Source organism: Botrytis porri (genome assembly GCF_014898465.1).
Source record: "Botrytis porri strain MUCL 3234 chromosome Unknown BPOR_011, whole genome shotgun sequence".
Taxonomy (NCBI): Eukaryota; Fungi; Ascomycota; class Leotiomycetes; order Helotiales; family Sclerotiniaceae; genus Botrytis; species Botrytis porri.
This window is the reverse complement of record NW_024066085.1, coordinates 1,391,267-1,416,074: the sequence shown is the minus strand read 5'-3', so window position 1 is coordinate 1,416,074 and position 24,808 is coordinate 1,391,267. Positions and strand designations below refer to the sequence as shown.

Genomic DNA, 24,808 nt, shown 5'->3' with positions numbered 1-24,808 from the left:
CTGTTACGCTGCTGTTAGTGTTCCCCTAAAACTTGAAGATGTTTATTCAACATCTACTCTTTTGTTGGTTATCACGTGACTAAACGGTACACAGACTGGGATTCATCGGATCTCCTGCACCCCGCATATGCATTGTGCTGCATATGCACCCTTACTGCCATTTAGTTCTTATGGACAGGCATTGGACAAGGACAGCTCCGGCTTACCTCGCATAGCATCCATATAAGGAGAAGTTTCAGATTCAGATCTTTACTTGCACTCATACCTAGAACAATATCTCTTAGTGAATTAGTAGTGATTGAATCATTAACGGCATAGTTTCAAAGAATTTCAAAGATTCCTGCGGGTAGATGGTTAGAATCTAATCTGGTTTGTAATGCTAATACGGCAGGCTCGAAAAGGTTATGCACTAGTCTGTGAGGAAGCGAGCCTGCCTACAATTCTTAAAGCTGGGAATTTGCTGGAAACACAAGCACAAACACAAACAAACACACACGCACATGTACAGACACTACCAAACTTATTCATCATCGAACACTACAATAAACTCACCTTCTATGTCTCCATCACAAATAGCTATCAAAGTTCTCACAATTAATTCAAGAACTTCATGGTTCATTGTAGCCAAAACCATCTACGCCCATCTTTGACTGGCCATCCTATTCGAAAATGCATCGTTTCTGCAATTTCGTCTCTCGGTCAAAGTTGTCAAAATGGAGTATTGAGAAACTTCGCCAACCATCCCACCCAGGGTCTTCTCTTTCGTCTATGAGGTTCTTCACTATCGATGTGGATAGTGAGACACCAACCAAGGTACACCTCACTCTATTCTCAGTCTTTCCCTGTTTCATCTTCATATATCACTACTCTACATTCCACTCTTTCAATATCACCGCTCTCATCAATTCAAGCTACTACTTGCACATTGTTGTTTATTTTCTTCCATGCCATTCAAATACGATCATGAGCTGATCCTATACTAACAATCATTTCAGAACAACTTTGAACAAGATTGCCTCCTCAAATATCAAGGTCGGATCCATCTTCCATCCAAAAAGTTCGAGAGAGTCCCAGCAGGGCAAGGTTTACTCTGTGAAATATTCCCGGATACCCCCAAAATAATCTCCAGGAAACTATCAACGGAAGAATGGGATAAACACATTGATATGTACTCGGGTGAATCATTTATCACAAACAATTCGGAGCCTTTCGATCGCCAAAGCCAAATGCTGCTCGGCCTACACACAAGAATAAGCAAAGCCGCTCAGGCACTCGAGGAAACGAAAACAACATGGGAGAAAGAAAGACGGGAAATCAATATAGGAGAGTTCATCAAGGCCAAACAATTCCTTTCTAGACTATCGTGTAGAGGAATTGCGAAGTTTCGGATGAAATTATCAGCACAAGAGGAGACACTTGCAGAGGAGCGAAACAGGAATGCTCACAGGCTTGATTTGTTGATATCAATTAAAGAAGTCGCCAAGTACGAGCACTTGAATTTTGGTCTGGTTTTCCAGGCCCTCTATGGAATTTCTCGGGAGGAAGTCAAGCATCTGTTAAAGATGGACAAACGCTGCAATGGAATATTTCAAGTGGAGAGTATTGTGGAATGCCATGGAACGCTCTATGCTCGACAGATACCCAGCAGATTTCTCCAACCATTCAAACAATGGTTAGAAGGAGTTCGAAAGGTGAAATCTCAAATCGATAATACAGTAGGACTGGCCGCCTGTCAAGGACATACTGTAACAACATGTTCAGCATTGATTTCTAGGGTCGATGACAAACTTCTCCAAGAAGTCAAAAGATTGAGTCAGGTTTGCAAAGAGATGTATGAGAGTGACAACAGCCACCCAGCCAAGAGAACCAATGCCCACAATGAAGCAATCATAGGGGATCTAAGAGAAAGAGAGCTTTTGTTAAAGTTTAGGGCACTCTAGACAAGGATTAAGTAGGACAAGTTGAAACAGGATAGTGCGAGTGTGGATGTAGATGCGGAAACACATTTGAAGTAGGAGAAAGTAGTACCAACGAGTTTGTGTTTGGAACTGTAGTTGATGGAGTAGGAAATAAGAGAGGAGCAAGAGAGGTGAGGTTGAAGCATTTGTTGGTATTGTGGCTTAGGGTGTTCTGAGTGGTGCGATTTCATGGATCCAGAGAGCGATTCCATAGATCATGAAGAGAAGCAGTATTTGCTAACTAAAGGGCCTTTTTACACACAAACCCAACTCTTCTAATAGATCATTATGACAAAAGCAATTATTGAATTTTCAGAATCTATAGTGATAGAATATACCCAAGTACTGGTGACAGAGAGAACGGCTTGTATTTCATGAATAGATTGCACAAGTATTGTATATTCCCACAGGCAATCTACAAATAATCTACTCTACAAATAACCGATCAAGAACGTTGCTCTAAAAATACCCACAGGATTCATTACCTGCTCTGCAAATGCCCATTGCGCAGCTTATTCATGGAAACATCAATACCCAAATTTAACTTCGTGTCTCATCATTGTGTACTTAAACTCTAACAAATTACTTGGAGAACCATTGTAACTTGTCAGCATGCATGATTAACCGTGATATGAATAGCGTCTTCAACAAACTTCGAAAGTTCTGGAATTACGGTTTCGGATCGCTTCCATTAAATCACAACAGCACTTATTGCCATCCTTGCCAGCTTGTTAACACAGTTCTCAGGATATTTAATGTGAAAATTAGACCCGTGTGTGATATTCTGTCGTGGAAGTTGGAAGTATGCCTTGTGTATTTGCATGATAAGCGAACACCTCCGACATATTTCCTCAATAACCGTAGATATTGCCATGAGTGCGCAAAATTCAGAGCATCTACACTAGGTCGGTAGACCGTACCATTGCAGAGTCAATTTCATTTCTGTCCGTAAGTGAATCTTGTTCTCACCACAAAGGAAGTGAAAAGAAGCACTGAACAATGCTTTGTCTCTTGTGGAACAACAAAGCGAATAAAGAATGCAAAGGAATATACAGAACAGCCGAAAGTATTCGTCAAATGTAGGAACATTGCCAGAACAACTCAATGAGGATGCCTATAAATGCAGTCATGTTATCCATCGTATGTCTTTCTATCCACTCCAGTTCAAACTCATCAACACTACAACACCCAATCTTCCAGCAACGCCAACCAAAGCTTCAACATCATCTCTAGTATCATTCTTTATAACAGGAAAGATCCAATCAACCAGCAAGATGTGTATTCACAAGCGTATGATCTTCATTCAGTGCGGCCACACCCGCTGGGGCAGTGAAGTAAAAGCCTGTAATCAAAAACTTGCCTCTGACACATCGCCAACCACATCTATTGATTGCGACACAATGTATTCTCACCCAATGCATACTGTCAAAATCACCGAGGTGTGCAAGACATGTGAGATCAAGAGAAGTAATACAGATAGAACCACCGAGAAGTTGAAGAAGGCGTTGAAAGACATTAGAGAAAGTGTCACGAGAATGGAGAAGATGCAAAGAGTGGTCGAGACCACAGAGAAAGCTGAGGTTGAGACCGCAAAGAAAGCAGAGGTTGATACTGATGATGATGAAGATTTGGCAGCCTTAGAATCATGGGATTGAGAGACCTCTGGTAGGTCAGGGAATCATGGGATTCAGCCAGATCGCTGGCAGATCTTATAGAAGAGGAGGATCGGTAACCACCGTAAGCCCACATTGGTCTTGCTGAGCAATACAAAATTACATTGAAAACAACCAAAACAAGAATCCAGAATATTACAGTGCAGATAGATATGACAGTGAATGGGATTCAGTCCTGAACATGAGAAACGCATTGATACAGACTGAAATATTACTAGCTCGCTTTTTCTTAAGAGAATCATTTGGATATGAGAATGAAAGGCCCACCCAGGTGACTTCACATGTGCTCTGCCAATGTAGGCCATATTTTCATATTTTGTTCATCGACCACATTGCTGAAGATGTTGGTGTATGTTTTCTTTTGGGATCTACTTCCGCTGATCCAGAGTCTTTTTGATATAGTACATTGATCCCATCCCAACATATAGAACAGGCTGTGTTACTAATGACAACAGCTTGCAACGCATATCTGCAATATACTTGCAGAATAATCCCACAGTGGCCTCCCCTCAATCCTGAACCCATTCACACTCTGGTCTTAGATTCAATTCCAGACAACCGAAGAGAGTACATAATCTTAATACCACAAGATCGAATTTAACCCTCAATTTCCTCCACTGTCTTGACTTTGAGCTCGGCAATCCTCAATATAGTGTACTTGTGCTTGCTCTTCACGGTCTTTGTTTTTCTATTTCTCCTTTTTGTCTTTTCCTTGATCCTCATTGGTTCGGCTTCGGTGCCCATAACTCTCGCTCTGCATTCAAATATCCTCTCATCAAGGTAAGGCGTCCCTTTCAATGTGTAATCTCTAGATCCAATACTTGAAGCGGTGTTGAGGCGGAGAACATCGCCAGGAACCACGCCGGGCATACGGAATGGAAGTCGTACTGTATCTCCTACAGTTACAAGGTATGGCCGACTGTAAATGTGTGTGGTTATGAAGTGCGATTGTTGGGCAGTGAGGAGGGGAAGCATCTGCATGACTGAAGGAGAAAGCGATAGCGGGGTGACGTTGGGACAGGGCGCGACTGGTGCCGAAGATGCGATTGAGGATTTCTCTGGCGTTAATGTTGCTGCGGATAATGGGCTAGCATGACTGCTCTGAATGGGTGATTCGACATGTTGTGCTGTAGAGTTGAAGAACCGTGCTCGGCTTGGTAAAAGGAAGGTGGGTAGAAGTGTTGCACTTGGTATCCGTGTGTCCAATAAGGACTTTCTCATTGTTCTACTAAACATCTTGAGGGCGAGAACGTTGTATATTCGATCAAGTCTTTGATATCTGAATTCTACATTGAACTTGTTGAAGCTTGAATTGTGATGACTAAGCACGATTTTATTTTTGCGCTAAGAAATTTGTTATCGATAATCATGAGCCTCGACCTAACAATTTTTTTGAGCTTGTAAAATTCCACCATCACCCATTATAATAATTCAACATGGTACGTCTGGAACTGTTGATCAATACTGAAAATACTAATTGATCATGAATAGCCTCAAAATGAGTATATGGAAAGATGGCGCAAGCTACATGGTCGCCGCCTCGACCATGAAGAGAGATCGAGAAAGAAGGCAGCAAGAGAAGGCCATAAAGCTTCTGATGATGCCCAGAAATTGACTGGTCTACGTGCGAAATTGTATCAACAGAAGAGGCGTCATGAGAAGATTCAAATGAAGAAGCAAATCAAGGCTCACGAAGAACGAAATGTGAAATCTTCTGCGCCAAACGAACCTTCGACCAAACCCTTGCCACAATATTTACTCGATCGATCGAACCCTACCAATGCTAAAGCTTTGTCGAGCGCAATCAAGAACAAGAGAGCAGAAAAGGCTGCTAAGTTTAGTGTGCCTTTACCTAAAGTCAGAGGTATCGCAGAGGAGGAAATGTTCAAGGTGGTGAAGACTGGAAAGAAGACCGCGAAGAAGAGCTGGAAGCGTATGATCACGAAGGTATGCCGTTCTGATCCATTGATGGGTAGCAATCCAATATGCGATGATATGCTGATGTTGATTTCTTTAGCCAACTTTCGTTGGTCCCGACTTCACAAGAAGACCTGTTAAATATGAGCGATTCATTAGACCTATGGGGTTACGTTATAAAAAGGTATGTTGTTTCTACTGCGCTCAGCCTGGCATGGAGATTCTAATTACACACAGGCAAACGTCACTCACCCAGAGCTCGGTGTGACTGTACAGCTACCTATCATCAGTGTTAAGAAGAACCCACAGAATCCAATGTACACCCAATTGGGTGTTCTCACTCGAGGTACTATCGTTGAGGTCAACGTGTCTGATTTGGGTCTGGTTACAGCTGGGGGAAAAGTCGTTTGGGGTAGATGGGCACAGATTACTAACAATCCTGAAAACGACGGATGTGTTAACGCGTAAGTTTATGTCCGTCCAACAAAGATTATAGAAACTGACTCTGCCAGTGTCCTTCTCGTCTAAAAAGTTCATTCTGTCATTAAATCTGCATTCACGCATGGTGTTTAGGCGTTGTAAACCCGGAAATAAAGAAAAGGCTAGTGTGATCGCTTTCAAATCTAGATGAAGGAGGCTGGCTGTACGCCGTTTGGTCAGCGAAAACCAAGTAAAGTTAACATTATAATAAGAATTTATTTTCAAATGATTTTAACATCAAATCTAACTTAGTCTATCGATGAATTATGTGATAGATTATGTGATTGTTGACACTAGGATTTAACGCGTAACCACTTTAGGCAACCAAAGTAAGCCCTTAATTACTATCTCTGAAATCCATATCTTGTAACTTTCGTTGAACACAATCTTTATTCCAACATAGAGCAATATGTCATTAACGCCAGCACAAATTGAGGCAAGGGAGCTTCTAGCACCTATCAAATTCCACCAGATTTTCAAGCTACCAGCAACAGAAAAGCACGCAGAGCTCAAGGTATCCTATGCCATTGCAGGACCATCAGATGAGAATGTGCCGACGATTCTCTTTGTTGTGGGAATGCTAGGAATCAGATGGCTGGCATTCTCCTTTGATCATGTGGCCATGGAAGAAGGAGTGAGAATGATTTTTATTGACAGGTGTGTGGCATTGCCATTTATGTTGCGAGGTGTTTGTATATGATCTGATTCTGGCTGCGCTCACTATTGCATTGTCCAGAGTCCAAGTATATATAAAAATTTGCGCGAAGATGTGGGCAGTCTATCGAAGGCACTCTCGTTTTCAATCTGATATTTCGAGTGTCCATGGGCCCAGTGGCTTGTAGATAATGAATCGCAATACCAGCCAATCAAAGAATTTAAGAATGGCTTACCCATGAAGCTACGAAACTATTTAAACTAATGCCCCCCTAGACCTGGTTTCGGGGGCTCTACCTCAGTTCCACTCCAAGACCGGTTGCTCATATATCTTGAGACAGTTCCTCTTCTCCTCAAGCACCTGAACATTGAGCACGTTTCTCTTGCAAGCCATAGTGCCGGGACTATATACGCTCTCAACATCATTGCCACTCTCCCTCATATTATCTGTCCCAAACGCCCCAGGATCACCCTGCTTTCTCCTTGGGTCCATCAAAACTTGTCATCGACAACCTTTCTTCAGATTGCTTCAAAGCTTCCCAATACTATGATCAATCATTGGAGCTCGGTTATGAATTTTGTTCTGAACAGTGCTACGCCAATGATAGCGAGTTCAGGGTCGGTCTTTTCTACTTTGGCAACTGGGGCTGCATCCCAGGTCGCGGCCGAACAGAAAGTTCGCAAGGCGTACGGTGTATCGAAAGAGACAAAGAAAGAGATGGATAGCCTAATCTTCAAGTGGGCATTTCAGGAAGATACGACAGGCCTAAATGATGAGGCTCGGTTGTGTTTGAAGAAAACAGACGACTGTAATTGGAATGCTTGCGAAGACTACGAAGACATGGTCAAAAACTTGGTAGAATTATGGACTCAAAGAGTTGAAAGGAATCAAAGTGCCCGGCTAGATGTCAAAATTTACTTTGCTGAAGAGGACATAATGATTGGCGAGAAGGGAAAAGAATACTTCCGAAAATGTTGGACTAGCGAAGATTGGACTGCGAATATCACTGTGAACTGTGAACAGTTGAAGGGTACAGATCATGACAGTGTCTTGGACCCTCTCAGGAGTATACGGGAGATTGCAAAAGCAGCGAGGCAGACGTTAGATTGAAGGTCCAATTCTAACCCATACGATAAGTGACACTCTCACCTGGCGTTGACAGGGAGTGTGGGCGCTATAGGCATTTTATGAATTCGTATGCACATATCAGTAGATTTTGAAATATATTAATGCATGGGAGGAAATTTTTTCGTCGACTATGGCACAGGTGTATGTTATTGAAAACATAATAGAGTAAAGAAACGTGCAGTGGCCCATGTCCTTTCTCTGATCTATTAAGCCTTGGATGCAACAATCTCTGTAGCTGTGTTAGTATTTGTGAATTATCAACGGTGAAAAGTTACATACTCTCGACATCAGCAACACTTTGCTGTAAGATTTGTTGCAAGACCTTGGGGTTCTCGAGCTCCTTCTGGATCTTGGAAATGATGCTTTCTGAGAGTTCCTTTTGTTGACGGATCTTGACTTGTCCCTCGTATCGGACCCATGAGTCGAGAACAGACTTGGCCTCAGCAGCGAGTGCGGTTTGTTGCTCGAGTGCGTAAGCCTTGGCCTCGAGTTGTGCAGTTTCCTGCAAGTTACGTTAGTAAGACTTCCCCGCAATATCCCATTCTCCACAACCCATCATACCTTTGAAACCTCGAAAAGAGTCTTAGTGATATCAACAACGCTGCCCAATTGTTGGACGCTCTCAATTCTAGTCTTGACGGCCTCAGTGTGGTCTGCACGGGCAGCATTCAAGATGTTCTTGATCTTATTGACTTGACCAGTGGCCCACTCAGAGTATAATGGTCCACCAAACTTAATGACAGATCCCCAAATGCTCAAAAGGCAGAACATAGCAACAGTTTCTTCGTTGACGACATAGTACTCGTTGCTGAGAGCGTACAGGGAAACTCCTCCGGCTGCGGAAAGAATAGCAGTCTTGGAAACGAGGGAGTTGCCTGGGAGAGAGTCGAGGAGCGATTGCGCCTTCTTCTTAGGGTCCTCTGCTGGTACATTGGAGGAAGATGATCGCGAACTTGAGATCGATGTGAGGGCCGGGAGGGTACGGGAAGAAAGAGCTGGTCGAAGACGAGCGGCCCCTACGTTGTGTCAGTCAATTGCGGCCAGTAGCAACTGTGGCGTATTTCTCAAATCCATATGTGCGACATACCTAAGGCGCTTCTTGTCAATAGTCTTGATGCCATTTTGATATGAGGGGAGGTATTGCACAGCAGCTCAAATTGCTTGAAAGGCTTGAGACGAGGTTCTTTCGGAATTCGCTTCCCACCTCACTTTGAAGTTTCTTATGTAAAGATGCCTGAGGACCTCACAAATATTTTGGGTTTTATCTCGATAAGAGAAATAAATTTCTAGAGAATTGGTAAAAGTAAATTTCATCACATATTTAACAATGCCTGGCGCAATTCTTGATCCAAAACCTTCCTCAAAAAGGAAGAGAGCTGTATCGGAAAAAGGGCCTTCGAAACGCGCACGATCCGAAGATAGTGAAGAAGATCCACAGGCGCAAATTCTCCTCCTAGAGAGCGAAATCTTCGGGTCGAAGAAGCATTATAACAACATTGCGAGGCTAATTGGCATTGCACGAGATGATTCTGAAGGTGCTGATGCGTCGATTCTCGCCGCGGTATCGTTATGTCGGGTTTTCACAAAATTAATAGTAGTTGGGGGTTTACAGAAAACCAAAGAGACTTCCGTGAAGGACGCAACTGTGATCCAATGGCTCAAGGAAAGATATACAGAATACAAGATTATCCTCCTTGATATGTTGAGCCAAGAAGATACCGCATCCACAGGATTAACTCTTTGCATGAGAATGTTGAAGATTGAAGGGCAGCATCTGCGGAACGGTCAGGATTACTGTTTTCCTACAGGCCTTCTTGCGGATATGGTCCAGGTTCTCATTCGCCCCGGGAGTGATAGTACTGCTAGGAAAGAATTTAGTGACAAGTTTGTTGAGGAATACGATGATGTTAGATTTTACACACTTGAAGCTATAGAGTAGGACTGCCTTCCTGCTACATATTCGCGATTACTGACGTTTTCAGAAAACTGGTTACGGCCCCCGAGGCTAGAAGCTCAGGCAATGATTCATTTAATACCGTCTATGAGATTTTAACATCGATATCATCAGTTCCTGAATCCAAGGACGAACTCGAAGATTTTTACATTCCCGCACCGAAGAAAAAGTCGCACGCACTTCACTCCTTAACGGAACATAAGAAGCGAGCGCAAGGAGCATGGTTAGCGGTGATGAATATGAAGATGGTAAAAGAAAGGAGAAAAATGATCCTTTCGAAAATTACCGATTTCATTGCGCCATGGTTTACCAAACCCGAACTTCTAATGGACTTCCTGACTGACTCATACAATTCTGGGGGATCAACTTCGTTGCTGTCACTCTCTGGCGTCTTTTATCTCATCCAAGAGAAGAATCTAGACTACCCATCGTTCTACAGGAAGCTTTATTCGCTGCTCGACACGGGCATTCTGCATTCGAAGCATCGCTCAAGATTTTTCCGACTTTTGGATACCTTTTTATCATCAACACATTTACCTGTAGTACTTGTAGCAAGCTTTATCAAGAGGCTATCCAGACTCACTTTACACTCCCCTCCATCTGGCGTCGTTGCTGTTGTGCCGTGGATCTATAATTTATTGAAGAAGCACCCGACGTGTTTATTCATGATCCACAGGGAGACTAGAGGGGCTGAAGCGAAGAAAGTTTTGGAGGAAAAGGGGCTTTCAGATCCATTCCTGATGGATGAGGAAGATCCGATGTTGACCAATGCAATCGACAGTAGCTTGTGGGAAATTGTCACTCTGCAATCACATTATCATCCCAACGTTGCCACACTTGCCAAAATCATTTCGGAACAATTTACCAAACATTCATACAACTTGGAGGATTTCCTGGATCACTCTTACGGAAGTGTAAGTCAACATGTACCTTATGTGCAGCAGATTTACTAACAAAGTGATATAGATGCTTGAATCCGAGTTAGCAAAGGATGTAAAGAAGGTGCCGGTTGTTGAACATGAGATACCCAAGAAAATATTTATGAAGCATGATGCAGATGCTGGTTTGGAAGATTCCCTACTTGTGAAGTTGTGGAGCTTCAGTTAGATCCTACGAATTTTAGTGTTTCTAACCTACATCGAAGTATCTTTGCTCAAAGGTATCGTGAAGAATGGCATTTCTCTATGTAATCACCGAGAACAAATTGGAGGTGGAGCAAAACTAATGAAGGGGTTCATATAAATCTCACATACAATTTCGAAGCTGGGCTTTCTCATTCAACAAAAATAATGGAGAAAAGGCTCCTTTTATCCCTCAAGTGTCTATGCTTTCCGAAAATTACATACATAAATAGCGAAGTTTATAATCCAGGTATCACAAATAATTACCTGACCATATTAAATCATGTGTACAGAGAGCTTCAGCAAAACAATCAGAACAATTGATCAATATATCCTTGCGTGATAACCTTGCATACCTAGAATACTAGTCCAAATGCGCCCCTTTCCACAGCATAAACAATTCAAGCATAGACATTCAAGAACTCAAAAGATCCACGGCAGCGACAATCTGCTATTCTGCGACAGAATATAAGCCTTGCATGCCTTGTAATTGAACATTGATCAGTAAGTAATGGCAGCCATCCTTGGCAACCGCTGCGGCTGGAAAGCCACCCACTGCACATTCATTCAGTAGTAATTTCATTCAATTCCACAAGGCTATATACCTGCGCAGACAATACAGTTTCTATTCCAAACAACAACTTTAGATTTTCGAACTAACATGACAAAATGCCTCTTCTTGATTTACTAAAGAAAAAAGATAGAACCGCAGGAAATGATGCGCATTCTCCGCGCGCCGATCCAGAAGCTGGTCCAGTTTTCACATTCATGAGAAGTGTAAGCCTGCTGCTACACCCAGTGTACCAACTTATACCTCACTGCTACAACATGGCTAACATGGCACAAGGATACAAATACACAAGAAGTAATATCACCACCAACTTTCTCTCCTTCGGAATCATCCCTGCAACCCTCGGTGTCAGTGAACAAACCGAATAATGAATCGCGAACCAGTCGATTGTTTGGAGGACGGCCCAGGAGCAACTCGCACGAATCTGGAAACTCGGGCACATCTGGCGCATCAATTTCTTCACATGTTAGTGATAGATCTACGTCGAAATCAGTACACAATAGCAAAAGAATATCGGAACGTTTTGGTTTGCGCAAGCATGAGGTAGGATCGTCGCATGTTCCCAGTGATTTACCGGAGATTACAGTGGAAGAGGCCGCGATAGGTGATAAAAATGCGGAAGTGCAATGGGAGAAGAGAGCTACAATATTGGCACAGCAGAATGAGAGGACAATAAGTAGACCAGGCTCATCCTGTGGCAGTCCACCAGGTCACAGGAACAGGAATTCTGGAGAAATCCCAAGGGCATTAAGTCCGGGAAGAAACCCTTCGGGCGTGGTTGCTACCAGAAATGTGGATGATGATCTCCAGGAAGCTATTCGGCTTCATGAGGAAGGGCACTTGGAAGAAGCAACAAAGCTATTTGAAGTATTGGCAGACCCTCATGGTGCCAATAATGCTCTTTCTCAGGTCTTATATGTAAGCTCTACTTGGTTTATTTCTATCACAATTTCACCTGACATAGACTTGGTGAAGCTTTAGCTAGCTCCCCAACTCTATCAACTTTGTTTTCTTGGACTTTGCCAGACTTGCCAACAAAGATTTCGGCCAGAGGCACACTCCGGTCCAATTGCTAATATTCAATACAGGGTCTTGCTCTCAGGTACGTCAAGACGACCCTTTATGCGGCCTATATTACGCCGCCTGATTGAGGACTCAGTCGCTCTCTTCTGAATCTTGATTGTTACCATTTCGGGGTTTGACTAACCATATAGACATGGCTGGGGATGTCAAGCCAGTCCAGCCGAAGCCGTCACGTACCTTTCGGCAGCAGCATCAAATGCAGCAGCAAGTATGTACCTACCCTGAGTATCCCGTCAAGTTTCACCTATGTTCCTATCTGTCATAATCTCTCATATTGGCATAGTACTGACTTCGTGGACAAGTCGAGGAGCTTGCGCTGCAATCCGGAAAAATGAAAGGGGGAGCTGCCAAGGGGGAGCTTGTCATTGCAATTTACGAGCTAGCAAACTGCTTCAGAAATGGTGAGGATGTTCCACTGAGTTGTCAGTTTTGCTTCTGGTAGCTTCCTGCCACGATTCAATTAAATGTTAATGATTTTTTATACACCCCTTGATCTTCAATGGCAGTATCAAAAAATTAATTTCCTAATCAAGTAATACTGACATTTTGGGTCTTCTCTAGGTTGGGGGGTCCAAAAGGATCCAACAGCAGCTCAGAAAGTGAGTGGATTCAAATCATTGGGTCGCGGAGAAGCCCGCTTGTACATTACTAACGTCGCTGTAGTACTACCAAACTGCTGCAGAACTTGGAGATACAGGTATGCGTAAAGCTATCGCGAAAACTTAATTATCAGGCCATTCACTGACATTACCGTAGATAGCATGAATGAGGTGAGCCTACCAAGTCGTCCTTCTTACCTGGAAAGCAAAAATTTGCCGACAGTCATGTCGGGCTAAAATGCTGTAGTACAGAGATTTTGATCTAGGTAAACTAACTATCTATCATAGGTTGCACGATGTTACTTGGAAGGATTTGGTAAGCGTCTTCATGTCTCCCCAACAACCAAGTCCGATCTCGAGCTCGTAATCTTCGCGTTTGCCTGATCTAATATACTGACCACTGCCCTCTCCAGGCTGTAAGAAAGATAAAGTAAGTTCGCCTGTGGTTCGCCAGAACCTCCTATCCATCCACTCAGACACCAGTCCCGGATCCAACAAACAACTATTGTGGCTTGCGCTGCACGCATGGTTCCCTTACGTCGCATTTTGGGCAGCAATGGGGCCACCCTCATGCAACTTCAACCGAATGCTTAACCCCTTGCAAACTCTTGAAATATTCCCAGCCAGTCATAAGATGAGGCTGATGGTTCTTTCTAGGTTATGGTTTCCGTTACCACTGTCAATGCTAACTCCAATTTCTTGCAGTACCGAGCAGCGTACTATCTTCGCAAGGCCGAAAATGCGGGTGTAAAAACACTGGGCAATTCTTGGTGAGTTTTCCCTTTTCCTGTTTGGACCCAGAATTTGCAGAAGCCCCTTCTGGAAATTTTCCGGTTTGTATGAAGTACTTGTCTTAGCTTGGTTATCTTATGGTCTGTATGCTTTTTGGCGGCAGTCCCGCTCTCAGTCATTTAGTGATGGTTCGTTCGTTCATTGTTTTAATAAGTGGGGTACGACGATATGATATGCGTCCACTACCTTCATGCGTTTTAGAGGTACATTGGTACGGAAAATCAATTGGTTCTCATTGTCTCTTCGGCAATGTCGGTTAGAAATGTACCCTTGTAAAGAGATGTTTGCTGATTTTTACTGGTTACAATGAATGTAGGATTTGGAAGGATAAATACAATCCTAAGAAGTGAAAACCCAAATACGGAAGTTCTAGATAATAAGAACTGGGAGTGGGGCTTTTGCTTCGCTAAGCTTCGGGTCGGATCGAGAGAACGAACGGTCTTTGGTCACTTTAGTTACTTCAGTTGGATTAGGGACTTTTCCTCGCGTATGGACCTGATATTGGCTAATACTATTCGTTGATCTTTAATTTTCATCAAAATGGAAAACGGTCACATTGGATTGGTGTCTTGGAGATCTTGACGTATCGCACCGTGTCTGAAGTGGGCTGGCTTATTCATACCTTTTTAATACTAGTTCATTATGAGATTCCAAAATCCATCGACTAAACCTGATTTTAACTGCTCTCTTCTTTTACGCCTTGGTTTATCAGGGTCTTGGCTTTAGTTTACTTTAGATGAGTCTTGTGCTGCAGTCAGCAATTACCTCATTAAGTAATTAAGCATGAGTACGAGTGAATTCATTAGACAACCCAAGTTAACGCAGGTCAGGTGTAGTGAAGACTGAGACATACAGAAACTGGACTCGTATGCTCACGAGGTTTTCGTCTTAGCAGTCTCTGTCGTGCTGAAATGTCCACAGGTGGCACAGCACAGCAAAGGGCCTTGTGTAATCCATTATGGCGGGGTGTCGAAGCATTGGAGTGGGAATTGTTTCGAGCTTCGGTTTCAGATCCTGTTGAGGTGCCTTATCTTATGCCTTGTTTATTGGTATGTAGCTGTAAGTGGATTGCAGTATGTATGTATGTATGTATGTATTTGCATGATCTACAATGGCTCTTGGCTTTTTTTCCTTCTCTCTGAATTTTCTCATTCGTTCGAACATTCAAAGTATGATGTATTCGTTCGTTCTCACATGGTACCCCAGGCTCAAAGTTAGGACGTTTCATCTTTTCATGTATGATGTAGAGATCCAATCCAAAGAGTCAATTCGAAAGAGTTTTCACTGGGCTATCTACGTACGCATGCGAGGCTGCGAGCGACGGGAAAGGCGTCATATACGTATGTATTTTATGTATGGCACGACAACTCAACGTCGCACTGCAAAATTTTGGGTTGCTGCGAAGGTGGGCTGGACGCTAAGTGCGGGAAGCATGGAGGATTTCCATAGCGTTGTTGGAGACTCGGAGGTGGCCCGGGTGTGAAAAAATGTGATATGGCAGAATGGAATACGATATAGTTTGACGGCAAGACGATGCAGCGAGCTTGAGTGCTTAAAATAACTCCAAAAGTTTTCCTTTAAAGTTTTTCGATTACATTTTGGGCTTTCGTATCATATTGGGAGCACTAATCGTGAGAGTACTAGAACCGTCTAAATCTCGGATCGGTTCATATCTTGGGATGAATGGGACCTGACTATGAACGAATGAACGATCTGTGGCTGGAATACGGCACGGATGTCCGTCTACTTTCGTCTGGTCTAGCCGTTATGTTTTACATCAACAATACGTATGATTTCCACGTGATTTTAAATTGAGTTGTTGAAGAGTTTTCGCTATTGCAGGTTTTTGTCATTTGTGATATGTGTAGGCCACTCTTGAATTTTTGCATGGTGCATTTACATGATGGTATTCGTGTTTGGATTTGCATTTGTGGCGAACTCGAAGTTGAGTTGAAGAAAAAAGGGTCTTGCATGCTATGTCATGTATATGTCATGTACTGCGATGCGATGCGATGCTATGTACTGTCATGTATATGCCAAACTTACGCCAAGAGGTTATGTATTGTGATGTTATGTGTATGTAAGACCTAAAGAGGTTGTAATTGAAGACACAAATGCTATGTCATGTCAGTATATGGAAAAGAAATCTATATGCTATGCTATGTGAATGCAATGCCATGCGATGTATACCGGATCCGCTGCTAAACACTTTATCTCTATCTCCTAGTGTAAACTTACGGATCTTTGTCGAAGTTACGAAGCTGCGAAACAAAAGTTTGCAGTAGCATAAACCTACAACTCCATATCGTCTTTGCCACTCTACCTGAGAGGTTCGATGTGATCCCATTGTAAGCGGTGAAGAGTCTACTGCGATCTACTGCAGATGTATTCGCGATAGTGGGGACCGCGATCCTCTCGCGTCTTGAGTCCTGAGTCTTGACTCTTGACGAGGAAGAATGGGTGCATTGACTCGGCATTCAACGGAGGGTAATGCGGCTAGGGTTTAACTTTTGGAAATGGTGTGTCTAGCGACAATGATGTACATGTGAGAAGAATACGAATTGGGCGATGTACATTCACATACATACATCTCCATACATGCATACATCTCCATACCATACATCACTAGTCTCCGGAGCAGAGTAGTGGGGTCACTGGTGGGAATCACGAAAGACACTACCTAGCTAGGTAAGTAATGAAAAAGATGTGGGGAGACCTCACACATGCAGAAATGGAGGTCCACAGACCAACATGACCCTTGGAGTGAAGAATTTTTACTTTTCTTTCTGAAAGATGAAACACCACGTATTTCACGGGGTAAAGAGTATGGGGCGAGAGAGAAACAAGTCTGTTTCAGAAATGATGGGGTAATTATTGGACGAACGTTTTGAGGACCTGGATGGGAACGGGAATGAAACATTTCGAAGGGAGTTTGTTTGATTGGCTGTTAGTGGAGGGTTATTGGATCGTCCGGTTTACGAGTGGAGTCAAGGGAAGGTAGAATGTGAGGAGCGAACTGATGATATTGTGGGGAATGGAAGGAGGGAGAGAAGAAGATTGGTTGATAGGGTTTGAGACAGAGAATGCTGATTTCAATGCCGTTTGGTGGGCACATGCTGTTTGATACGGAGATATCGATAGATAATCGGAACATGAGTAAATATACGAGAAAGGCACGGGCAAACATGGAAACAAGTCTAGAGAGAAACTCTATTATGACTGGCCATGTACATGCTTACTGAATCCGGGGAGGAAACCTGAGGAACGAACGCAAGACAAACCGTGAAAGTCGTTCAAGCAACACAATCTACAAACACAGCAGTGATAAGTCACAAACAAGTACTCGTATCACTGTCACCATCTAGGCATCATTTTCACAATCTCATTAAGCAGAGGGAAGAATTTGAACATGAATCTCATGTATTATTGACTATATTCCTGTGTGATTTTTCCCATCTGATTGTTCCATCTCATCTCATCCTACGGTATATGTGGAGTGAAGTCAAAGATAAATACAAAAAATCGACTTTCTAAACAAGTAACTCATACCCCCCCCCCCCCCCCCCCCCCCCCATTCCATGATAGACAACACAAGCCAAGAGCAACAGATAGGACCGAATTAAGTACAAGAACAGTCCCTTGAGATATAGAAAAAGCTGCATCAAAACGACATATCCGAAATCTGGAAAGGAGATTTTTTCAAAGGAAATCCCGATGATCTGATCGTAATCGGTCGATGTGGTGTGTTTTGGGTCTTTCGACGTCTCTTCGATAGTACCTTGAGGTAGATCTTTCATTCCTCTTCATTCATTCGTCAGTCATGATTGCATGTCATTGCTCATCGTGAGTGAGTCTTGGAAAAGAAATCGCGAGTAATCGTAAAACGTAAAACATTCTGTATTGGTATATGGATAGTATAGGATAGGATGTATGTATATGCGAAGATGATCATCGATCGTGTATTTCAAAGCAAAGGCTTCAATTTGGAACAAACTTGGAGAGGGGTATTTGCGTGGATTGTATCTTTGGGTCGTTGTAGGTATTGATAAAATAATATTCATGAAATAGTTCGTGATAACGTAGTCGTAATGAAACTTTTGAGTGATAATGTATAAGGAAAATTGGTTGCTAGTAATAGCTTGTGGTGTGCGATGTGTTATGCGTAGAGTAGCCACCCCCTTCCGTTCCAAATGCCCGTTTCCAATCCAAGAGAGATCCATCTCCTCCGAATACCCATCCTGCATCCCCATCCGTCCAATTTACAAGATATATGTATTCCCATTGCTGTCCAGCTGCGATCTGATATTCGTCTTATGCCTGGCGAAATAATAATAATAATCAATATGAAATTAAGAAAAAGTCCCAAGTTTGATGACCCGTCGCTAACTATGATCGATGATGCCGATGATGCAGTAAGAGAGAGAGAGAGAGAGAGAGAGAGAGAGAGAGAGAGAAACCAGGAGAAAATGAAAATAACCATCCGTAAACCATGAAAACCATAAAATAGAAAATAGAAAATTCAAGTGCAAAAATTCAAACGCTCGCTGTTTCGCTCATTAACAAATTGAGACATTAAGAGAAGATGCGTGAGCAACAAAGTCTCTGTTCGCAATGAAGCCGTAAAATCGTAAAAGCCGTAAAGTTTTTATCCGAAGAGTAAAAAAGAAAATTGTTGTTGTCGAAGTAGAGTTTTTTGGATGACATATTTAGGTTGAGAACTTGGAAAAGTTTAACCCGATGAGGTATCGCACTCTTCTGGACCATTCCTGGAATTACATTCCGAGACCAACTTGGCAAAATTCCTGACAACCTCACTTGGAACTTGATCCCATAACAATGATCGAGTATAAACCTCTGCGGCCGATTTCTTGGAATTCGATCGCATGGCAGCAAGTGTTTCACCGAGATTCTTGCGTCCTTGAGAGGTTGATCTTGTAGCGGGAGAGTTGTCGAGGAAATCTTGAGAAGTCAACCCATTGTATTGTGCTGCAGACAATGAAAAGAGTTGCTCGTTTTTTTGCTCTTCTGTTGGTTGCGAAAGACTGTTGGCAAGATCTCCAAGAGTTGATGATGTGACGCCGACCATTTCGTTACCTCCCAAAGGATTTTGAGTCGTAGACCAGGAGCCAGATGGGAGAGGTGCAATTGCGTTGGTAACATCAGAGACAGCAGAAGCGGATTGTTGAATGCCAGCATCCTTGAATACATCTTCGAGAAGTGTTGCAGATGCAGCACGAACGTCATCCGACATTCTGGGAATGCTGGGAGAAGAACCCTTTGAAGCGACAAAAGCACCGACGAGGAGCAACATCAAGAGGAGGCCTTGGGCAGCAGGCTTCTCTGGCTCGCTAAGAAGGGAAGTGTCGACCTTCTTGGCGGAAACCATCGAATTCTCAACCTTGATCTCACTTTCCATGGAGAAGTCATTAAGGAAGGAAATGTTGTCCCAATTGCCATCCATGTTCAGTCCATCAATGTCAGAGTAGTCGGCAGAGAAGCCAGTCGAACTGGGAACAGTTGACATGGCAGTGCTTTCCATCTTTTGCATGTGCTCGGTGAGGACGCTCACTTTCTTGCGGAGATCGCCGGTTTCGAGAGTGTGAGCTCGCACCATCTCTTCCTTCTCCATCTGCAAGCTCTCGATGTATTGTTGGTAGTGTTGCTCTTTACGAGCCCACTCATCTAGAGCAAGTTTTGCTTCGGCCAGGTCCTCCTCAAGATCGTTAATCAAAGCAGTGTAGTGCTTCTTTTCGTCCTCGAGGCGCTCAGTGTGTTGCTTCTTTCGTTGACGTGAGTCAAGACTATAATAATTAGTCAATGAATGCAAATAATTGATCAGATGATGTACTTACGCTGCTTGTCGGTTTCTCAACAAACGTTTTTGCTGCTTGAGCTCCTTAATCTCCTGCTCATCAGTAGATTGAGAGATGAGTTGGTCGATGTTGTTGAGATTTCTCTCGGCCGGGATATCGAAACGAGCATTCTTCTTTCGGATACCATCACCCCTTCTAGACATCTCAGGATGCGAGCGAAGAGTTGGGCTGTGTGGACGCATGCGCTTTGGAATACGATGATCCATCTCTGAAACGGGCCAGTCCTTTTGTGGAGATGGATGACTTGAGCCATTGGCGGAGAAGAGAGGTAGTTGATGGTTTCCAGGGTTTGTGAATGGCGTTTGCACGGGACGTTGAAAGATAGGAACATTGACTTCATAATCAGATGGAAGCCCATCATGACCTTGCATTGGTGTGCTCATACCCGATCCATTTCCCATACCCCAGCCGTGATTCGAATGTCCATATGTTGCGTTTTGTGCAGCCTCGATACGCATGAATGGGTTGTTGCTGTTGTGCTCGACAAAGGGATTGTTGGATGCCATTGGTTGCATGTCGACGTGTTGCCATTCATCAGCCTTGGGGGAGAACAATGTTGAAGATACTGCAAAGGATTCCCGCCTGCTATTGTCCATGGGTGGAGACATTTCTAAGCCGGAATCTAATGCAGAGTGATCGAGGATGTTGTCATCAAGAATGCTTCCTTCGTCCTCTTCAAAGTAGTTATGGGGTTGAGTATCGACAGATAATGACGATTGTCTGTAGTAATTGTGCATTGGGAAGGCAGCCATAGCTAAGAAGTTCTTGCTGTGGTCTGTTGCGAGGGTGGGTTGGTTTTGTGGTTAAGGTAGAGGTGGGTTTGAGGGAAGCGAAGTTATTTTCGGATGAGATGGGGTAAAATAGATAGATAGTGGCGGTGAGAAAAGATAAATGTTATCGATAGATCGTCAACGATCACGAAAACTTTGAATTATCGGGGTAGGGAGAGGATATGAAAAGAGATAATTTCGTTTTGGGCGGATTAATCAACGATATGATTGAGTGAAGGGTCAAATCACTTGCTGTGTTTTTCTGTCAAAGAAAAAGACAAGAATAACAAAAGAAGTGACTGTTTATGAGGATGGGAATGTTTGATATGAATATTTTGAGGTAGGAATTGGGTGGGAGATGCTCAGTTGATATGTGAGGGACAAGAGTCGTGGTGTATGAGTGGGTTGAGTCTGAGTTCCGATGTAATTCGGGCGAGACAAACAGTAGGAAGGGATTGTATGGCTTGATCTGAAGTGGAGAATGGAGGTACAAAGGACTGTAAGAAGTCTAATAAGTCTGTTGGGTCCCTTTTTGGTTCGAGTGGTCGTATGGGTCGTATGGTGGTAGGAGTGGTAGTGCAGAATTGCTAGCAGTTACAGTTGCAGTAGCAGTACAATGTGCAGCAAGTAGTAGAACTTGAGCTTGCAGTCGGTGCAGCAGACAAGAGAAGTAAGAAGCACGTTAGAAAAGTAGGTCAAGTATGCAGGTAGAAATAGAAGAATGTAGTTGGTAGATATGGGTTAGATAATGTGGATATCTTGGGAGAGGGGTCTGGAAATCTGGGAAACGGATGATGAGGTGAGAGCATGAGATGGATGGGTCGTCGCGGGTGTTTTTAAAAATAAGGGAAATAATAAAATGGCAGTGATAATAATATAATAATAATAATAATGATAATGAGATAATAATGGGTTAATGAATAATGAGACATATATGAACATAACCTCCAAGGGCCTTATTCTTCTTCTAGCTCTTCTTAATCTACATTAGTACGATACAACGACACTACGATGCTACCATATTACGAGTGTTTGTTTGTGTCTATTTTCTTTTTACCCAATCCTTCACCCATGACATGATATGATACTAGGTATAGGTACTTTTGGAGGGGAGCAGTGAAGGGGGGGTGATGCGAGTAGCATGGTTACCAGATGGACCCTTCTCTCTCTCTCTCTCTTGCACTATACTTCTTTGAGTAATGCGTCAATGGATGAATGGGCCAAATAAAGTCTCTAACTTATAATTGAGTAGGTGGATGAAATGATGGGCAATGGGCCATGACAGCGGGTGGGGAAAGATTTATCGTACTACCCGAAAGTCAAGGAACTTAGAGATCAACTTGTGGAGACTTCTAGCCTTTTGATTTATGAGATGCTTTATGCTATTCTTCTTTACATACGAATGGCACTTGATTATTTAATTTTGATTCATTATAGTTAGTTATACTGCATTGTCTTATTATTTCTTTTCCGCCCCCATTACTGTATTTATCAAGTAACGAAGTATATCTTCACGGGTCTGTATAGAGGTCTGTTTAGGTCTGTCTAATCACCTCTTCCAATCTCGATGATCTATTGTTCGCGATACGTAGATTTCCAACTCTGTGCACCCGGAGGATATCATTAACCATATGGAAATTGTGTGCATGGGGTCGTACTGTACGGTACTGTACACTCACACACAAAAACCCCAGAAGAAGAGAAAACAGAACAGAACAAAACAAAACAAAACAAAACAAAACCGCTTCTTTCCTTTTTAGACTAAACCTCAATTCCAGCGGTATGAAAGCGGGAAAGGCAAGGCAAGTGCGGGTGCTAACGATTAGTGCTTGCATTTCCATTGCATAGCAGCATGATAGTGCCTACTTTTACATCTTGGATGTGAATCTTAAATGGGAAAAGAATGTCCAAGAGATTCAGAGAAGACGATTGATTCTCCATTAAGCATTCATTACAAATTGCATTTGAATCCAAGGCAATCGAATCTTAAGATTTCCCGCTCAAAGCCTTGAATAAGTTGCATTTGATCAGTTGAACCCAGGTAAATCCAGATGTTGTATACGATATGGGAGTGAGGGATGATATGATGAGGGAGGGGTTCAAGCTTTGATTGGATTATTCATGCTCTTCTCCGAGGTAATGGATTAGATCTGACAGGCTGACTGACTACCTAGAGTAGATTACAATCATTAATAATAAGGTTACTTTGACAAGAGAAGCTCGACAAGATAGAAAATAGTTCCACCATCAGTCGGCATTCGGTTATGTCTCTTTTCTTTTTTCCTTTCTGTCGAATATTCCAAAAGGCGAGAGAAGAATTCGCAAAAGGGCAATAGACCCGTTAGAACTTGCTCGGACTCCGAAAAAAGATTAGATACCATTTTAGCTCTGGAGGGTTTGTCTTAGAACCCTGATCTAATTGTGAACTAACCACAAGAGAATTCAGATGATTTTTCTCCATCAACCGCTTCCCGCTCTCAAATATATCATGCCTAACAAATTATCTCGACTCGGTTTGTGGGAAAAATGGGCACTGGATCACAACAATCATCTCTAAATCTCTATAACCCTCTGAGAATTGCCCATGGGAACGCAAACTTAACATGGTTGTCTTGGCTCCTTCCTATTCCCTGCTCTCATCAGGTTGGGCATCTATGGAGTTATGCTTGATTCTGAGGGCTTGCATCAAAATCCCCCAAAGAAAGCTGCCGATAGGTTATATCTTCACGTTTTGCATACGATTGTTTCCTTATCCTTGTTCATCTTTTCTACACTTCCTCATCATTGGAATAATCTGTTAAACTCCGGCTTCCCGTTGACACCACCAGGGCTTAGCTTGTAACGAGAAAATGATGGTCCTTGAGCACCAATCAAGTGTTTTGAGGCAATCGGTGATACCCTTGAAAAAGGTCACTTCAAAGATCACGCGTGTTGCTCTTGTGGGAGAAAAAAAGCCCATTGGGGGTATCATTTGTTTACTTTCATCATCTTTAGCCACAGGAATTGTTGATTGTGGCATTTTCCCTTCGCTTAATATTAGGATTCCCCTTCATGATCGTCTCACTCATGGTCGCTGATGATCAAACCATCTAGATCGTGAATAAAGCACGGGTAACGGATGGTAAACCGTAAAAGCTGTTTAGATGAAAACATCAAGTAAAATGCCTTCTTTGAATCTCATCTCATACCACCATCCCCACCTTTTTCCCATTTCTTGGGCCTCGCCATTCGGCAGCAAATCCATTCATTCACGACTCATGAATACTTGTATTGTCACTGTACTAGGCCTCCTCAAACGGCCGCAGAATGCAGTATCTTTTGATTGTGAAGCCTCAAATGATAGATGATATTCCCGGGTTCACTTCTACCTAATCTACCTAATCAAATGATCGTAAGCTCTGCGTGCCCAAGTCAAGGTAGGGCAAGCAAATGATTGGCAAATCAAGCCCTCAAGTCTTTCGGTAGCTTTCCATGACACAGATTCATACCATTCATTACCGCACAAAGATCCAACCTCATGGCCTCGTCTCCCGCTACCTGGAGCCTGCCGGCAGGCACCTCACGGGAAGATGGACGGGTACGAAACCGATCTTTACTTTTACTGCCATTCAAAAGAAGGCCGCAGGGTTTAATCCGGTACCCTAGTATCTGTCATTTCAATCGGTGAGAGCCCCGAAAGCCTAGCAGCCCAGTTCCAGCCCTTCCTAAATTGAACTGCCGTTACTATACATCTTGTGTCTTATAGTACGGAGGTATCGGTAAATCACCTACCACCCCTAGTCCTTAGGAAAATGATCTCTTAGGGCGCATGAATGAGTTGCGCGTATGACGGCATTTTCAATTTTGTTTCATTCTGGATATTTTCCCTTGAGGAATAAATTTCCCGATGGACCTTCAGAACATCCCTCCTCTGAGGAGTGGGTTTGACCTAAGGAACTCCCCAGGATGAAGGGGGTCTATAACTTTAACCGACCACGATGATGCCAGTAAAGACACTTCTAAACTTTCTTCTAGAATGGCAGAAGAAGACCGAATAAACGTCGGGTAAACAATTATATTTCACACATACGATAATCCTCTTTTTCCCAAGTGCGAGCAAAAATGCTCAAGTCCTATTATGCTACATATAGCTGAATCCCATCTAGAGTACCTGGGGTCCTGGATGTACCTGAGTGGGGTGCACTTGGCTTCTGTTACGGAGTAGGCGTACCTAGGTTTTGCTTACACTGGCAGT

General features: G+C 43.0%; 9 protein-coding genes across 9 annotated transcripts; 6 read left to right on the top strand and 3 right to left on the bottom strand.

Moving 5' to 3' along the window:
• Positions 1-594: 594 nt before the first annotated feature.
• On the top strand, positions 595-1,940 carry EAF01_008465 (uncharacterized protein; the record flags this gene model as incomplete). Its single annotated transcript, XM_038916721.1, has 2 exons — positions 595-813; positions 996-1,940. Exons 1-2 carry the CDS (start codon positions 670-672, stop codon positions 1,938-1,940), a joined length of 1,089 nt encoding a protein of 362 aa, XP_038768083.1. The 5' UTR covers positions 595-669.
• Positions 1,941-3,068: 1,128 nt separating this feature from the next.
• On the top strand, positions 3,069-3,613 carry EAF01_008464 (uncharacterized protein; the record flags this gene model as incomplete). Its single annotated transcript, XM_038916720.1, has 2 exons — positions 3,069-3,098; positions 3,122-3,613. The coding sequence occupies 2 exons, from the start codon at positions 3,069-3,071 to the stop codon at positions 3,611-3,613; spliced, it is 522 nt and encodes a 173-aa protein (XP_038768082.1).
• A 615-nt stretch (positions 3,614-4,228) lies between these two features.
• Positions 4,229-4,867, bottom strand: EAF01_008463 (uncharacterized protein; the record flags this gene model as incomplete). The annotated part of the gene is made up of 1 exon (XM_038916719.1): positions 4,229-4,867. One exon carries the CDS (start codon positions 4,865-4,867, stop codon positions 4,229-4,231), a length of 639 nt encoding a protein of 212 aa, XP_038768081.1.
• Positions 4,868-5,067: 200 nt separating this feature from the next.
• On the top strand, positions 5,068-6,076 carry EAF01_008462 (uncharacterized protein; the record flags this gene model as incomplete). Its single annotated transcript, XM_038916718.1, has 5 exons — positions 5,068-5,070; positions 5,123-5,578; positions 5,649-5,732; positions 5,786-6,012; positions 6,061-6,076. 5 exons carry the CDS (start codon positions 5,068-5,070, stop codon positions 6,074-6,076), a joined length of 786 nt encoding a protein of 261 aa, XP_038768080.1.
• A 361-nt stretch (positions 6,077-6,437) lies between these two features.
• EAF01_008461 (uncharacterized protein) lies at positions 6,438-7,793 on the top strand (the record flags this gene model as incomplete). Its single annotated transcript, XM_038916717.1, has 2 exons — positions 6,438-6,685; positions 6,959-7,793. The coding sequence occupies 2 exons, from the start codon at positions 6,438-6,440 to the stop codon at positions 7,791-7,793; spliced, it is 1,083 nt and encodes a 360-aa protein (XP_038768079.1).
• A 90-nt stretch (positions 7,794-7,883) lies between these two features.
• Positions 7,884-8,932, bottom strand: EAF01_008460 (uncharacterized protein; the record flags this gene model as incomplete). Its single annotated transcript, XM_038916716.1, has 4 exons — positions 7,884-8,040; positions 8,091-8,313; positions 8,373-8,827; positions 8,899-8,932. 4 exons carry the CDS (start codon positions 8,930-8,932, stop codon positions 8,018-8,020), a joined length of 735 nt encoding a protein of 244 aa, XP_038768078.1. The 3' UTR covers positions 7,884-8,017.
• A 206-nt stretch (positions 8,933-9,138) lies between these two features.
• Positions 9,139-10,872, top strand: EAF01_008459 (uncharacterized protein; the record flags this gene model as incomplete). Its single annotated transcript, XM_038916715.1, has 3 exons — positions 9,139-9,746; positions 9,794-10,679; positions 10,732-10,872. 3 exons carry the CDS (start codon positions 9,139-9,141, stop codon positions 10,870-10,872), a joined length of 1,635 nt encoding a protein of 544 aa, XP_038768077.1.
• A 683-nt stretch (positions 10,873-11,555) lies between these two features.
• On the top strand, positions 11,556-14,281 carry EAF01_008458 (uncharacterized protein; the record flags this gene model as incomplete). The annotated part of the gene is made up of 12 exons (XM_038916714.1): positions 11,556-11,663; positions 11,734-12,375; positions 12,546-12,559; positions 12,672-12,748; positions 12,843-12,941; positions 13,102-13,139; positions 13,204-13,237; positions 13,297-13,310; positions 13,428-13,455; positions 13,553-13,569; positions 13,845-13,909; positions 14,248-14,281. The coding sequence occupies 12 exons, from the start codon at positions 11,556-11,558 to the stop codon at positions 14,279-14,281; spliced, it is 1,170 nt and encodes a 389-aa protein (XP_038768076.1).
• Positions 14,282-18,660: 4,379 nt separating this feature from the next.
• Positions 18,661-20,556, bottom strand: EAF01_008457 (uncharacterized protein; the record flags this gene model as incomplete). Its single annotated transcript, XM_038916713.1, has 2 exons — positions 18,661-19,732; positions 19,784-20,556. The coding sequence occupies 2 exons, from the start codon at positions 20,554-20,556 to the stop codon at positions 18,661-18,663; spliced, it is 1,845 nt and encodes a 614-aa protein (XP_038768075.1).
• Positions 20,557-24,808: the final 4,252 nt, after the last annotated feature.